The sequence below is a fragment of the Anolis sagrei genome, chromosome 11 (assembly GCF_037176765.1).
Source record: "Anolis sagrei isolate rAnoSag1 chromosome 11, rAnoSag1.mat, whole genome shotgun sequence".
Taxonomy (NCBI): domain Eukaryota; kingdom Metazoa; phylum Chordata; class Lepidosauria; order Squamata; family Dactyloidae; genus Anolis; species Anolis sagrei.
This window is the reverse complement of record NC_090031.1, coordinates 27493041-27506674: the sequence shown is the minus strand read 5'-3', so window position 1 is coordinate 27506674 and position 13634 is coordinate 27493041. Positions and strand designations below refer to the sequence as shown.

The 13634-nt window shown below is 45.9% G+C and overlaps 1 protein-coding gene across 2 annotated transcripts; it reads right to left on the bottom strand.

Annotated features, from left to right (window-relative positions):
• Nucleotides 1-701: 701 nt before the first annotated feature.
• YWHAE (tyrosine 3-monooxygenase/tryptophan 5-monooxygenase activation protein epsilon) lies at nucleotides 702-11932 on the bottom strand. 2 transcript variants are annotated; one of them, XM_067472061.1, is made up of 7 exons: nucleotides 11716-11932; nucleotides 8186-8385; nucleotides 6977-7083; nucleotides 5606-5812; nucleotides 5325-5461; nucleotides 4729-4776; nucleotides 702-2365 (listed from the first exon to the last, which is right to left on the bottom strand). In XM_067472061.1, the coding sequence occupies exons 1-6, from the start codon at nucleotides 11777-11779 to the stop codon at nucleotides 4769-4771; spliced, it is 723 nt and encodes a 240-aa protein (XP_067328162.1). In that variant the 5' UTR covers nucleotides 11780-11932; the 3' UTR covers nucleotides 702-2365; nucleotides 4729-4768. The 2 variants fall into 2 exon arrangements, with proteins under 2 accessions (XP_067328162.1, XP_067328161.1); XM_067472060.1 differs by lacking the exon at nucleotides 4729-4776 and having other exon boundaries at nucleotides 11716-11931.
• Between the last annotated feature and the right edge of the window lie 1702 nt (nucleotides 11933-13634).

Genomic DNA, 13634 nt, shown 5'->3' with positions numbered 1-13634 from the left:
TATTCCCATAGAGGCCTATTTACTGAAGAGTAAACTTTCCTAAGGCCGGGCTATAGCACAGCTAGTTATTCACCAGCTGCAATAGATCACTGCTGACCAGAAGATGACAGGTTCGAAGCCCAAGTTGGATAGAGCACCTGACTGTTAAGCCTAGCTTACTGTCCACCTAAGCAGCTTGAAAACAGCTGAGCTGTGAGTAGAGAAATTAGGGACCGCTTAAAGTGGGGAGGTATTTTATGACACCATAAAAATGCCAGCAGTCAAATAGCAAGAAGGAAATACGAGTGGATGAAGGGACAGTTCTCCTGTGGCCAGAATCGAGCATAACATCCAGGCACCAAAATGGAAATGCCAAAAATACCTTTCTGTCTAGAAAATGGCACTGAATGTTTATCATGTATTTGTGCATTGTGATCCGCCCCGAGTCCCTTTCGGGGTGAGAAGGGCCGAATATAAATAGTGTAAATAAATAAATGTTAAGGCTTTCATGGCTGGAATAAATAAGATGCTGTGCATTTTCCAGGCTGGAACATGGCCGTACAGCCCAGCAAACTCACCGCAAACAAGTTCCTAAGTATGCTTGGAGTGATGTTCTGGGATTATTTGGCTGGAAGAGGAAGGAAGAAAGGAAAGAAAGAAGGGGCTCCAATCCCATCCGACAGCCAAGACGCCAAACCCAAGGGAGACGGGCAGAGAGCAGAATCTTTACACAGAACTTTTATTGATCCAAGACGTGCTTGCTGCTCAGTCCAAAAGGGAGCGCCCCAAAAACAAAGGAGACACCATTCAGACGGGGAAGTGTTTGGGGCAGAACGCAACGAGGCGCAAAGGAAGCAGTGAAATCTCATTCCGGGTTGACCCCGAAGGCCTGGTCAGGGTTTTTGAAAGAGAGAAAGCCAAAGGGGACAATGCCACACGACGCCATGTTGTTCGCGCTATGAACCAGAGGCAACTCATCTCCCTATTGTAGGACTCTGGGAAATGTAGGGCAGAGGCCTTTGGGATTTTCAGCCGGAGGCCCCGGCTTCCTTAAACTACGTTTCTCAGAATCCTGGGGGTGATTGGAAAACGCTTGTCTACATTAGACTTCTCACACTAGAGCTTAAAGAGGAGCTGATCATTCTGCAGAATCCTGGGCTCAGCATTTTAAAGGCCCACCCCTAAACTACAAACCCCCTCTCATTCTGCAAACCCTCTGTTTACCTTCCTTTGAGCTCTACACCCCTATTTAAAGTGACAGGAGGCCTTCCTCAAACCCATGGGGCTCACCGCATAAAGCCCCGCGGCCTCGGGTTCCACCAGCAGTTACGGGGTCTCTCTCGGGTTTAATTTAGGGTCGTTTTTATTTAAGTTTTAATGTTAAATTCCATGCTGTGTTTCAGTAAGAACGAGACAGGTCCTGTCCCTGCGGCAGCGGCGGCTCCAGTCAGATAATCCAGTAGTACAAATTAGCTTCAAGTGACACAAAACGGAATGAAAGAGAGAGAGAGCTAGCAAAGGAGGAAAGAAGAAGGGAAGGAGGGAAAGGAGGAGACTATGGGGCAGACATGCAGGCCTCTCTCTCCATTGATGCCAACCTGCTCAAAGGAGGGTCCGTTAAGGGAAGGCAAGAATGAAGAGCCACGGATTTGTGGAACCGTTGACCAGCGGCAACAACATCATCATCATCTCTGCGCAGCTGTGAACTCATTGACCGCGCGTTTGCTCTCCAGCTCGCTTTTGACAGCAAGCGTGAAGCTCTTTGTTTACGTATTTTTTTCTCTTAATGGCAAGCTTTCAAGCGTTCTTGTTTCGTACGGCAAAAAAACCACTACAAGGAAACTGTCCCAAAGGAAAACTGTCAACTCCCAAAGCTAAACAACCACCCCAATTTTTTTAAAACATCGATCAAACAATAATAATAATAATAATAAAAAATATGCCGCCACAGATCTCTTTTTTTTAATGGCTTCCAGACAGAAGACCAAGACGGAAAGGGAGGGAGAGAGCGAGAAAGAGATGCAAAGGGGGGGAAAAAACCCTTAAAAAAGCTTCCGGTATATAGTAGTGTCTTAAAGGAAACTCAAAGCTGGCACCAGTAAAACCCACAGACATTCACTCTTGCCTTTTTCCCCCCAAAGAACGTTTAGAACTGTGTAAAAAAACCAACAGGACAGGAACCTAAATTCTTGGGAGGGGGACCATCGTGAACGTCAGGGAAGATGGCGCTCCCAGGGACACTGAGGGGCTTATTATTATTATGGGATGGGGGCAAGGGAGGTGGGAGGGGGGACAGAGAGAGAGGGGGGTCTCTTATTGGCCTTGATGGTGTCTCACTGGTTCTCGTCTTCCACGTCTTGCAGCGCTTCTTTACTCTGTTCTTCACCTGCAGAAGGAAGGAAGGGATAGAGAAGAGTGAGAGGAGGAAGGATGCCACAAGGAAAAGGCAGCCTTGTTTTCCATTGCTCCGGAGACTAGGATTCAATGGAGATATGGGTTCAAATGCCATAGGGACACTCCTCACTATAAAAAGAGGGGTTCTAACACTGGAACTCCCTGCCTCAAGAGTCAGAGGCTTTGGAACAGAGGCTGGATGGGCATTTGTCAGGAGGGCTTTAATAATATCTTTATGGCAGAAGGAGGTTGGACTGGATGGTCCTTGGGATATGTTTTAGGATTCCACGGTTCTACTGTTATTATTACTGTATATACATAAGTACAAGCTGAGTTTTTCAGCCCCCTTTTTAGGTTGAAAAAGCCCCCCTTGGCTTATACTCGAGTAAAAATTATTTATTATTTTACTGTTATTATTATGGCATTTATTATTTTACTCTATTATTATTGTATTCTATTATTATTACATTTATTTTTCTCTATTATTATGGCATTTAATAATTTACTCTATTTATGATTGTTATTATGACATTTATTATTTTACTCTTATTATGACATTTATTATTTTTCTCTGTTATGGCATTTATTATTTTACTCTACTATTACTTTTATTACATTTACATTATTTTACTACTATTATCTTATTACATTTATTATTTTACTCTACTATTATTACATTTATTATTTTGCTCTATTATTATTACATTATTTTACTCTTGTTATATTTATTATTTTACTGTATTATTACTGTTATTATTCCATTTCCATCAATTTATTCTATTATTGTTATTACATTATTTTATTCTATTATTATTGAAAGGATATGTAAGTACATTTACACTGAAGAAGGTTAGAATCGTTTAATCAGAGCTGGACAGTCGTTTTATGTAAATATTCAAAAACATTTAATCTACTAAGGCCTCAATTAATGTCATTTTATTGGTATCTATTTTTATTTTGAAATTTACCCGTAGCTCCTGCATTTCCCACCTTCGGCTTATATTCAAGTCAGTACAGTTTTTTGTGGTAAAATTACTTGAATAGATACGGTATTACGCAAGGGCTGGATGACCATCTGTCTGGAGGGCTTTTTTTATGGCAGAAGAAAGTTGGACTGAATGGTCCTTAGGATAATTTTCAACTCTAGGATTCTATGGTTCTACTGTTATGATTAAGCAAGGGCTGTCGGGAGGGACCGGATTGTGCTTTTCCTGCCTGGTGGAAAAGGGTCCCTTCCAACATATGGGTTTTCAGCAGAGACTGAATGGGAGGGGATGATGCTGCCCTCAATGGTAGAAGAGAATTAGACTGGAGAGTCCTCCTTGGGTTCTCTTTCAACCCTAGGCTTCTATGGCATCTATTCTCCCCCAAAATGCCTGGCTCAGGAAGGAGGTCAAAGCCTCCCCAGAAGAGGTCCCTCTTGTTTCCACCCAACAGGAACAACTCCCCAACGAAGGCTGGGCAAGAGAGCCAAAGTTCCAGATTAGTCTCAGAAACCCCTTTCTCCTTCATTCAGCCCATATTACTTGGTCAAAGATCAAGGCAAGCGGCAGCCAGAAGCCGGGCCACAGACAAGACAGCCTCCCTGCTTCAACCTTTCACATGCTTCTGGTTAATCCAGAGCCATTTAGTCAGATGGAGACATGCGTCAAAACCTCAGAGTTTGCTTCACTGCACTCCCCCCGGCCAAGGGGCAGCACAAGCCCAAGGCATATAATAATAATAATAATTTAAAGATCGAACTGCAAAGGCACAAGCCAGTCAAGATGGTCCCAGTGGTGATCGGCACACTGCGTGCAGTGGCTAAAGACATTGGCCTGCACTTAAAAACAATTGGCACTGATAAAATCACCACCTGTCAGCTGCAAAAGTCCTCCCTGCTTGGACCTGCATGCATTATTCACAAATACATCAGTCCTAGACACTTGGATGCTCTAAGTTCCCTTCAGGGTGAGAAGGGCAGCATATAAATATTGTAAATAAATAAACAAATAAATAAGGGTCTGATGTGTGATCCAATACAAAAGACAGCATACAAGTCTTGTCTTCTGTGTATTTATCTTGTTGTGTAGCTAATAATAATAATAATCAGCTCAGAGGACAGCCTGGGTGAGAGCAGGGCCCACAGTCCCAGGGCAGACTGTAGGGAGGGTCCAGATCAGAGGTGACATCGGCAACAAGCAGAAATTATGGGGAATATGGGCTTAACGGGGACCCCAGGGCTGCTTGGCCTCTCTTTCAAGATGAGGGCGATCTTTGCCCTGCCATAGTCACAGACGCAAACCAGACGCTAGCAAGGTTAGTGAGTGACAAGGAGCAACACAAGACATCCCCTGCATCGCTGCAGAGACTTACAAAGTAGAGGTTTTAGAAAACGGAGAGGTGGAGTTCCTCTTTAAGAATCTACATAATAGAAAAAAGGGATCAGAAAGAAAGGAAGGAAGGAAGGAAACTGCCACCTGCCTTCAAGTCAGCTCTGACCCAGTGCAACCCCTCCAAGCTTTTTCCTTGGACAGATTCCCCCTCCTTTGCCACTGCAGCCTTTCTCTGCAGCTGAGTGGGCAGGATTCCAACCCTTAACTGTGGTTCCTGCACACTCTGTGGACCAATGAAGGCCTCTTCATTTGCAGAGTTGACTGGCAGCCTCTCCCTGCAAATAGGGACCCACAGAGCACTATCCTGAAGACGGAAGCAGTGGGCAGGTGGCGGCCATGACTGAATGGCCCCTATAGCTCCTCCCAGGAAGTCCCGCCCTCTAGGTACAGCTCCACAGACCCTACCCCATTCCCACTCCTCTACAAAAGCAATTGTGCAGAAACCAGAAGAGGGACAGAAGGACCATTCAGCCTCATAGAGCTCCTTTTGGCCCATTTGCCCCCCTCCCAAAAGAGCCCAAGGGACAAGGAAGAACAGGACACCCTCCCCAGAAAAGAGGTCGCTCCTTCACTCACCATCTCCCTGCATGTCTGAAGTCCATAGTGTCAGGTTGTCACGTAACAACTGCATGATCAGCGTGGAATCCTTGTAGCTCTCTTCGCTCAGCGTGTCCAGCTCCGCAATGGCGTCATCGAACGCGGCTTTGGCCAACCTGAAACGATGGGGGCAACAACAAGGGAGGGTCACCATCAATCAGGGCGTCACCCTCAGCATGGCCTCCCTCTCCTTTTCCCCTCCTGAGGAACCCCTAAAAGGAAAACCCCACCCCACCTCCTTTCCTCTGCCTTAGGCCCACCTGCAGGCACGGTCAGGAGAGTTAAGGATTTCGTAGTAGAAAACGGAGAAGTTGAGGGCGAGGCCGAGGCGGATGGGGTGCGTCGGGGGGAGCTCCGTCATGGCGATGTCGCTGGCCGCTTTGTAGGCCACCAGGCTGTTCTCGGCCGCTTCCTTCCGGTCGTTCCCGGTGGCAAATTCAGCCAGATACCGGTGGTAGTCCCCTTTCCTGCAGTAGAAGGAGAAAGCAAAGACGCTTTAAGAAAAGACATCTGAAATAATAGTCCCGCCAATTATGTCTGTTCCAATCCAAGACGGTTTCTTATTCCCAGGAGTGATATATCGCCAACTGTACTGTGCGGGATGATATCCACTGTTAACGCATCCGCACTTTCCCCAAGATGTTGTATTGCAACTGGATCGGGGGCTACAAATGGTCAACAGCCTTGACTTTAAGCATTACTCTGGGATGCTTTGGAGCCAATAGCTCTACTTGGGCCAATGGCATGAAGGGCTAGGCAAGGAACCTGGACTCTCATTGACGTGCCTCTGATTGGAGTCGGCTACATGGAGCCGACAGACCGTTTGTTCTATATCTAAAATATTGACCCAAAAACCCCATTAGGAGTGGATTGTGCTTGGAGAGGACCAAAGCCGGACTTCCAAAACAGACCCTCAGACAGCGTTTCACAACCTAAGAGTTAGGACCCCTGAGGAGTTGCCAAAGACCATAAGTAAACACAGTATTTTCTGTTAGGTCATGGGGGTTCTGTGTTGGAAGTTTGGCCCAATTCTATCATTGGTGGGGTTCACAATGCTCTTTGATTGTAGGTTAACTATTTATTATTTATTTGCTTTATTTCTATACCGCATTTTTCAGCCCTTAACAGGCGACTCAATGCGGTTTAACAGGCGACTCAACAACTCCAAAACTCAAGTTCAATGCCCAGCAAACCCTTCCAGCAAATCATGGGAATTCTGTATGCCAAGTTTGTTTCAATTCCATCGTTGATGAAGTTCAGAATGTTCTTTGGTGAACTATAAATCCCAGCAACTACAACTCCCAAATGACAAACTCAATCTGCCCCCAACCCCACCAGTATTCAAATTTGGGCGTATCCGGTATTTGTGCCAAATTTGGTCCAGTGAATGAAAATACATCCTGCATATCAGATATTTACAGGATGGTTCATTAACTTTTAGCAAAATGAGTTATGAAGTAGCAATGAAAATAATTTTGTAGTTGGGGGTCACTACAACATGAGGAACAGTATTAAGGGGTTGCAGCATTCGGAAGCTTGAGAAACACTGTCTTATATTGAGTCATTCTACCTCCATTCCAGGGCCCCATCCCCAACTGCCATCCCACTAAAATGTAGGAACCATCACCTACATTTTATAATAGAAAACCTTGGATTCGCCCGTGTTGGCGGCTGGAATGAGGTGTTTATCCAGTACGTCCAGGATGTCGCAGCAGATGAGCTTCAGTTCAGTCTCAACCTTGGGAAGCAAACGAGGGAGGGAAAAGGAGGAGGGAGAAGAATGGCAGGTGAAGGAGGGCTTTCCCCGAGGAGTCCCTACAATCCCTTCGTCTTCAGACCCTTTTGATGGGACTGAAAGGCGCCTCCCTCTGTCCCAAACCAGTGTCCGCAACCTTCTTCCGTCACTTTGGGGAAGGAATGTCACCCTTGTAATCCCAGAGTTTGGGGCCCTCCTCGCCCCTTCCTTTCCACACGTTCTTTATTTATTTTTACTTGTTTAGTATATAATAGTTATATACAGTAGAGTCTCGCTTATCCAATATAAACAGGCCGGTAGAACGTTGGATAAGCAAAAATGTTGGATAATAAGGAGGGATTAAGCCTATTAAACGTCAAATTATGTTATGATTTTACAAATTAAGCACCAAAACATCATGTTTTACAACAAATCGACAAAAAGCCAGTTCAATGCACAGTTAACATTATGTAGCAATTACTATATTTATGAATTTAGCACCAAAAAAGAACAAGGGTTCTTTCTTTCTCCCACTCTGGACATTATTCCGGAAGAAAGGCAGACTGCGTTGGATAATACAGAACATTGGATGAGTGAAGGTTGGATAAACGAGACTCTACTGTACCGCCTTTCTCACCCCTGGAGGGTCTTAAGGAGGTTTATAACCTATTAATGGCAAGAATTCAATGCCAACATACATACATACAATAAAATAAAACCACAACAACAACACTGAAATATAACTATAAATTAAAATAATTAAAAATAGGCATATATAACATGCAAACACTAAGACAAACATGCTAATTCTTGTTGTGGAAACAAGTACTAAGGATAAAGCATCATTGGAGACACCTTTCCCTCCATGATAATAATCCCGGATGAGCCCCCATAAAGGCGATACACATTTTCACCAGTTACTGAGCACTTGGAATCTTCTTCAATTAAAGAGGAATCCAAATTTCTCTCCTTTCCTGTTGTCTCACCCATGTTCTTAACTATGAGTCATTTGCAAGTCACATGTTTGTAATTGTAAATAGAGGAATAACCCCAACCGCCCTCCCAATGCAAGGCCTTCTCCCACCCCCTGGAGACCCTCACTCACCATTTGCCGATACTCCCGGATCATTTTGAGCTTGTCCTCCCCGCCTTTGTTCTCCTCCTTCTGCTCGATGCTACTGATGATCCTCCAGGAGGCCCTCCGGGCCCCGATCACGTTCTTGTAGGCCACTGAGAGGAGGTTCCGCTCCTCCACCGTCAGCTCCACGTCCATCCCTGCCACTTTCTTCATGGACTCCACCATTTCTAAGAAGAGGGAGGGAGCCAGGACAGATAGGCCTCAGGTCTCTGCAGGCCTCTGGGGCAGCCATCCCTTGAGCCCTGCCTTCCCAGGGCAATGGCGGAAAGGAAGGGAACTATGCACAGGCCATGGGGAGCTCCTTCTGGGTCACACAGAGGCCCTTGGGAGCCCAGGCTGGAGGCCTCCCTATTCCGGCAGAAGAGCCTCCCCAGTCAGCTTTCACAATGACTTTTCATTGCATTCTATGTGACATTATTATTATTATTATTATTATTATTGTCATCATCATTATCATCATCATTATGAAGCATGATATGCCCTGCCTCAAGCCAAAAGAAGAGGTGACTAATAAATAGAGGTCACGGGTATTTTAGTAAGTGTATTTATTGCATTGATCGTTTGTAGTAAATTTTATTGATTAGCCCTCAGGTCATATCACAAAGGCATTGATAGTTGCATTTTAACTATGTTTAAACAGGTAATTGTATAGAGAGGTGTGTGTGACTGAGTTGTGCCCTGCTGCCTCAAGTCGAGGTGAGTAATAATATTAGTAATAATTTATTATGCTTTTCAGCCTTGAGCTAAAAGAGAGGCACGCAGTTAACGATCATCATTATCATCATCAGATTCATACAGTTGGAAGGAACTTAAAGGTCACCCAGTCCAACCCCTTTCTGCCAGGAAGAATTACTATATTATTATTCTCAGACTCAGTTGGGACTTTTAAAGGCCACCCAGTCCAACCACTTTTCTGCCAAATAGGAATATATTATTATCAGTATTACTACTACTACTACTACTACTATTAGACAGAATCACAAGTTGGAAGGGACTTCTAAAGGCCACCCACTCCAACCCCCTTCTGCCAACCAGGTAGAATTCCTGTATTTTTATTACCGAATACGATTTTCCTGCTTCTTTGCAGAGGGTTGGGCTGGATGGCCCACAGGGTCTCTTCCACTCTATAATTCTATTATTATTATTATTATCATCATCATCATCATCAGACTCAGAGTTGGGACTTCTAAAGGCCATCCAGTCCAAGCCTCCTTCTACCAGGAAGGAATATAGAATTACTATATCATCATCATCATCATCAGGCAGACTCAGTTAGGACTTCTAAAGGCCACCTAGCTCAACTCCCTTCTGCCAAACAGAACTATAGAACTACCATATTATTATTATTATTATTATTATTATTATTATGCAATTATTACTATCAGACTCAGAGTTTGAATTTCTAAAGGCCACCCAGTCCATCCCTCCTTCTACTAGGAAGGAAGGTAGAAATACTATATTATTATTATTATTATTATTATTATTATTATTATTATTATTTACTGACACCAAAATACAGCATTCACAGCGAACGAGATCTATATGCTGGATTTCGTATCACAAAATCAGAAGTCAAACACTTCCCAAGTGTCTAGGACTGTGTGATGTATTGAATGATTAATGCAGATCCAAGTAAGGAGGCCTTATTATTATTATTATTATTATTATTATTATTATTATTATTAGGCAGACTCAAGAGTTGAAGTCTTAAGGCCACCCAGTCCAACCCCTCTTCTGCCAAACAGGAAAATAGAATTACTATATTATTATTTGTATTATTCAATTGTTATTAGCAGACTCTGAGTTAGGACTTCTAAAGGCCACCCAGTCCAACCCTCTTCTGCCAAACAGAAGGACAGATTTGCTATTATATTATTAGTATTATTATTTGAAAAACAACAAGATAAGTCCACAGCAGACACTCTGCTGGCTGTTGAATTGGATCACACGTCGGATACTTCCCAAGTGTCTAGGACTGTGTGATGTATCAGTGAATAATGCGTGCAGATCCCAGTAAGGTGGCCTTCTGCAGCTGGCAGATGGTAATTTTGTCAGCACCGATTGTGTTTAAGTGCAGGCCAAGGTCTTTAGGCACTGCACCCAGTGTGCCGATCACCACTGGGACCAGCTTTACTGGCTTGAATTATTATTATTATGCAGTTATTATTATCAGACTCAAAATTGGGATGTCTAAAGGCCACCCAATTCCACCCCCTTCTACCAAACAGGTAGAATTACTATTTTCATCATCAGACTCATATAGTTGGAAGGGACTTCTAAAGGCCAACCGGTCCAACCCCTCTTCTGCCAAGCAGGTAGAATCACCATATTATTATCATCAGATTTAAATGGAAGGGACTTCTAAAAGCCACCCAATCCAACCCCTCTTCTGGCATTGTTATTATTACCATCATCATCAAACTCAAGAGTTGGGACTTTTACAGGCCACCCAGTCCAACCTCTCTTCTGGCATTATTATTACCATTACTATCATCATCATCACCATCAGACTCAGAGTTGGAACTTCTACTTCTACAGGCCACCCAGTCCAACTCCCCTTTCTGCCAGGAAGGAAGAGAGAATTACTATATTATTAATATCTATTATTACCTCCTACTGGAGTAATAAATGAATACTATTCTTATTATGATGAAACCTATTTTGCTGCACCTCAAGGCGGGCAATAAGATATTATATCAGGCATGGGCACATTTGGGCCCTCCAGGTGTTTCCCGAGGGGGGAAAGGAAGGGGCCTGAGGCTGTTAGGAATTGTGGGAGTTGGTCCAAAACACCTGGAGGGCTCAAGTTTGCCCAGGCCTGCATTACATGATTATTAATTATGGCACCTCTTTGGCCCCTTCTGCATGAGATATATTTGGGGGGGGGGGGGTGATGAGGGAGAGTTGTGGGCGGGGCCAGGACCTTGGGAAAACCTTTGGGAAATGGCCGAGGGGGGAAAGAGAGGTGGGCGGGGCCAAAGCAGACCCTCCCTCCCTTGCAGGCCAAGATGGAGATATTGGGGGTGGAGGGGTGGGGTTTCTAATATGATCTGATCCCCTGTCTCCTTAGCTTTGGACCCCCCCAAAAAAGGGAACACAAAGGAGGGGAGACCAGGGAAGGGCGTGGCTTGGGAGGGAGGTGGTCCCTAAGCCACGCCCACCCTTCCCTCCCTCCCTTTGGAGCTTTTGTCCCTGGCTGTTCCTCCCTTTGGTCCCCCAACTGCGCCCCCCTCCGCGCTCTTCCTCTCTCCCTCTCTTTAGACTGTCCGCCATTTTGTCCCTCCCGGCTCCTCATTTCCTTCCTTCTCCTCTCTCGGCTTCCCTCCCTCCTTCCTTTCCTTCCTTCCTTCCGCCATTTTGTCTCCCTCCTCCTTCGCGCTGTTCCCGCTCCCGCCGCTCAACCTCCACCTTTACCTCGCCTCAGGGCCTAGGCCTCATTTTGAGCCTGCCTCAATTTCTTCCCTCCCCCCACCCGCCCTTCCGGGCCCCGTCCTCACCGTCATAACGTTCGGCCTGCTCGGCCAGCTTGGCCTGGTAGACGAGGTCCTCCCGGTCGTCCATGTCCGCGGGGCGAGGAGGGCGGCGGGGGCTGCGCGGGGGCGGATGGAGACCGATGGTCCGGCGGCGGGGGCTCAGCCACGATCCGCGCTCGCTGCTCCGCTCTGGGCAAAGATGGCGGCCGCGGCGCCTCCTCCTCCTCCTCCCGCTCACATCCGGGCACCGCCAAACAAGCCGGGAGGGGGAGCGCGCATGCGCAAAGTGAGGCCGCGCCCAGGCAGGCCCCATGGCAACCGCGGCTCCCTCCCTTGGCAACTGCTGGCCCCTCCATTGGCCCGCCCGAAGAGAGTGGCACTCACATCCCACCACATTGCATTCGGGTTGGGTTTAGTTTTGAAGCATTGAGAGCCAAGTCCGCTCTCCCTGTGGCCCTTCAGGCTTTGGGACTCAGTTTCCCAGAATTACTGGCCATTACACAAGCTAGCTGAGGCTTCTGGGAAATTGAGTCCCAATCTCCCAGAGGGCTAAAAGGCCTCTTCCTCTCTTGTGGCCCTCTAGACTTTGGGACTCCACTTCCCAGAATTCCTGGCTATTGGATAAGCTGGCTAAAGCTTCTGGAAAATTGAGTCCCAAACTCCCAAAGGGCTTGGGAAGTCTGACTTGGCCACGGTAGTCCACGCTCTGGTTATATCCCGTTTAGACTACTGCAACGCTCTCTACGTGGGGTTGCCTTTGAAGACAGCTCGGAAGCTCCAACTAGTCCAACGCTCGGCAGCCATGATTTTAACAGGAGCGGAGCGCAGGGAGCATACAACCCCCCTGTTGCGCCAACTCCACTAGCTACCGATCTGCTACCGGGCTCAATTCAAAGTGCTGGCGTTGGCCTTTAAAGCCCTAAACGGTTCCGGCCCAAGCTACCTATCCGACCGCATCTCTGCCTATGAACCCACCAGGACTTTGAGATCTTCCGGGGAGGCCCTGCTCTCGATCCCGCCTGCTTCTCAAGCACGGCTGGCGGGGGCGAGAGATAGGGCCTTCTCAGTGGTGGCTCCTCGGCGTTGGAACGCCCTTCCTACAGACATTAGACTAGCACCATCTCTAATGGTATTCCGCAAAAAAGTGAAGACCTGGCTGTTTGAGCAGGCGTTCGAATAATTAGTGCAATGATTGGTTAATGAACACTGGAATGGAACAATGGATGACGAATCTGGAACATGTTTTTGATGATGAGACGACAGTGAATGGGTATTGTAGTAACTTTATTAATTGTGTAATGTGTTAGGTTAACTGTTTTTATACTGTAGCACTGAATTTTTGCTGTTCGTATTTGTTGTGAACTGCTGTGAGTCGCCTTCGGGCTGAGAACAGCGGTATATAAGGAAGGTAAATAAATAAATGGCCTCGTCACTCTTGTGGCTCTCTAGGCTTTGGGACTCCACTTCCCAGAATTCCTGGCCATTGGATAAGCTGGCTGAGGCTTCTGGGAAATTGAGTCCCAAACTCCCAAAGGGTTAAAAGGCCTCTTTACTCTTGTGGCCCTCTAGGCTTTGGGACTCCATTTCCCAGAATTCCTCGCCATTGGACTAGATGGCTGAAGCTTTGAAATTGAATCCTAAACCCTCAGACAGCTAAAGGGATGCCTCTTCAACTTTGTGGCCATTCAGGCATTTGGGTCTCAATTTCCCAGAATTCCTAGTGATTGGATAAGCTGGCTGAGACTTCTGGGAAATTGAGTCCCAAACCTCAAAGGGCTAAAAGGCCTTTTCGACCTTGTGGCCCTCTTTTGAATCCCTTTATTTATTAATTATTTATTTACTGCATTTATATGCTGCCCTTCTCACCCCAAAGGGGACTCAGAACGGCTTACAAGATATATATATACATACAATATATTATATTATTAGCATAGTACAATATC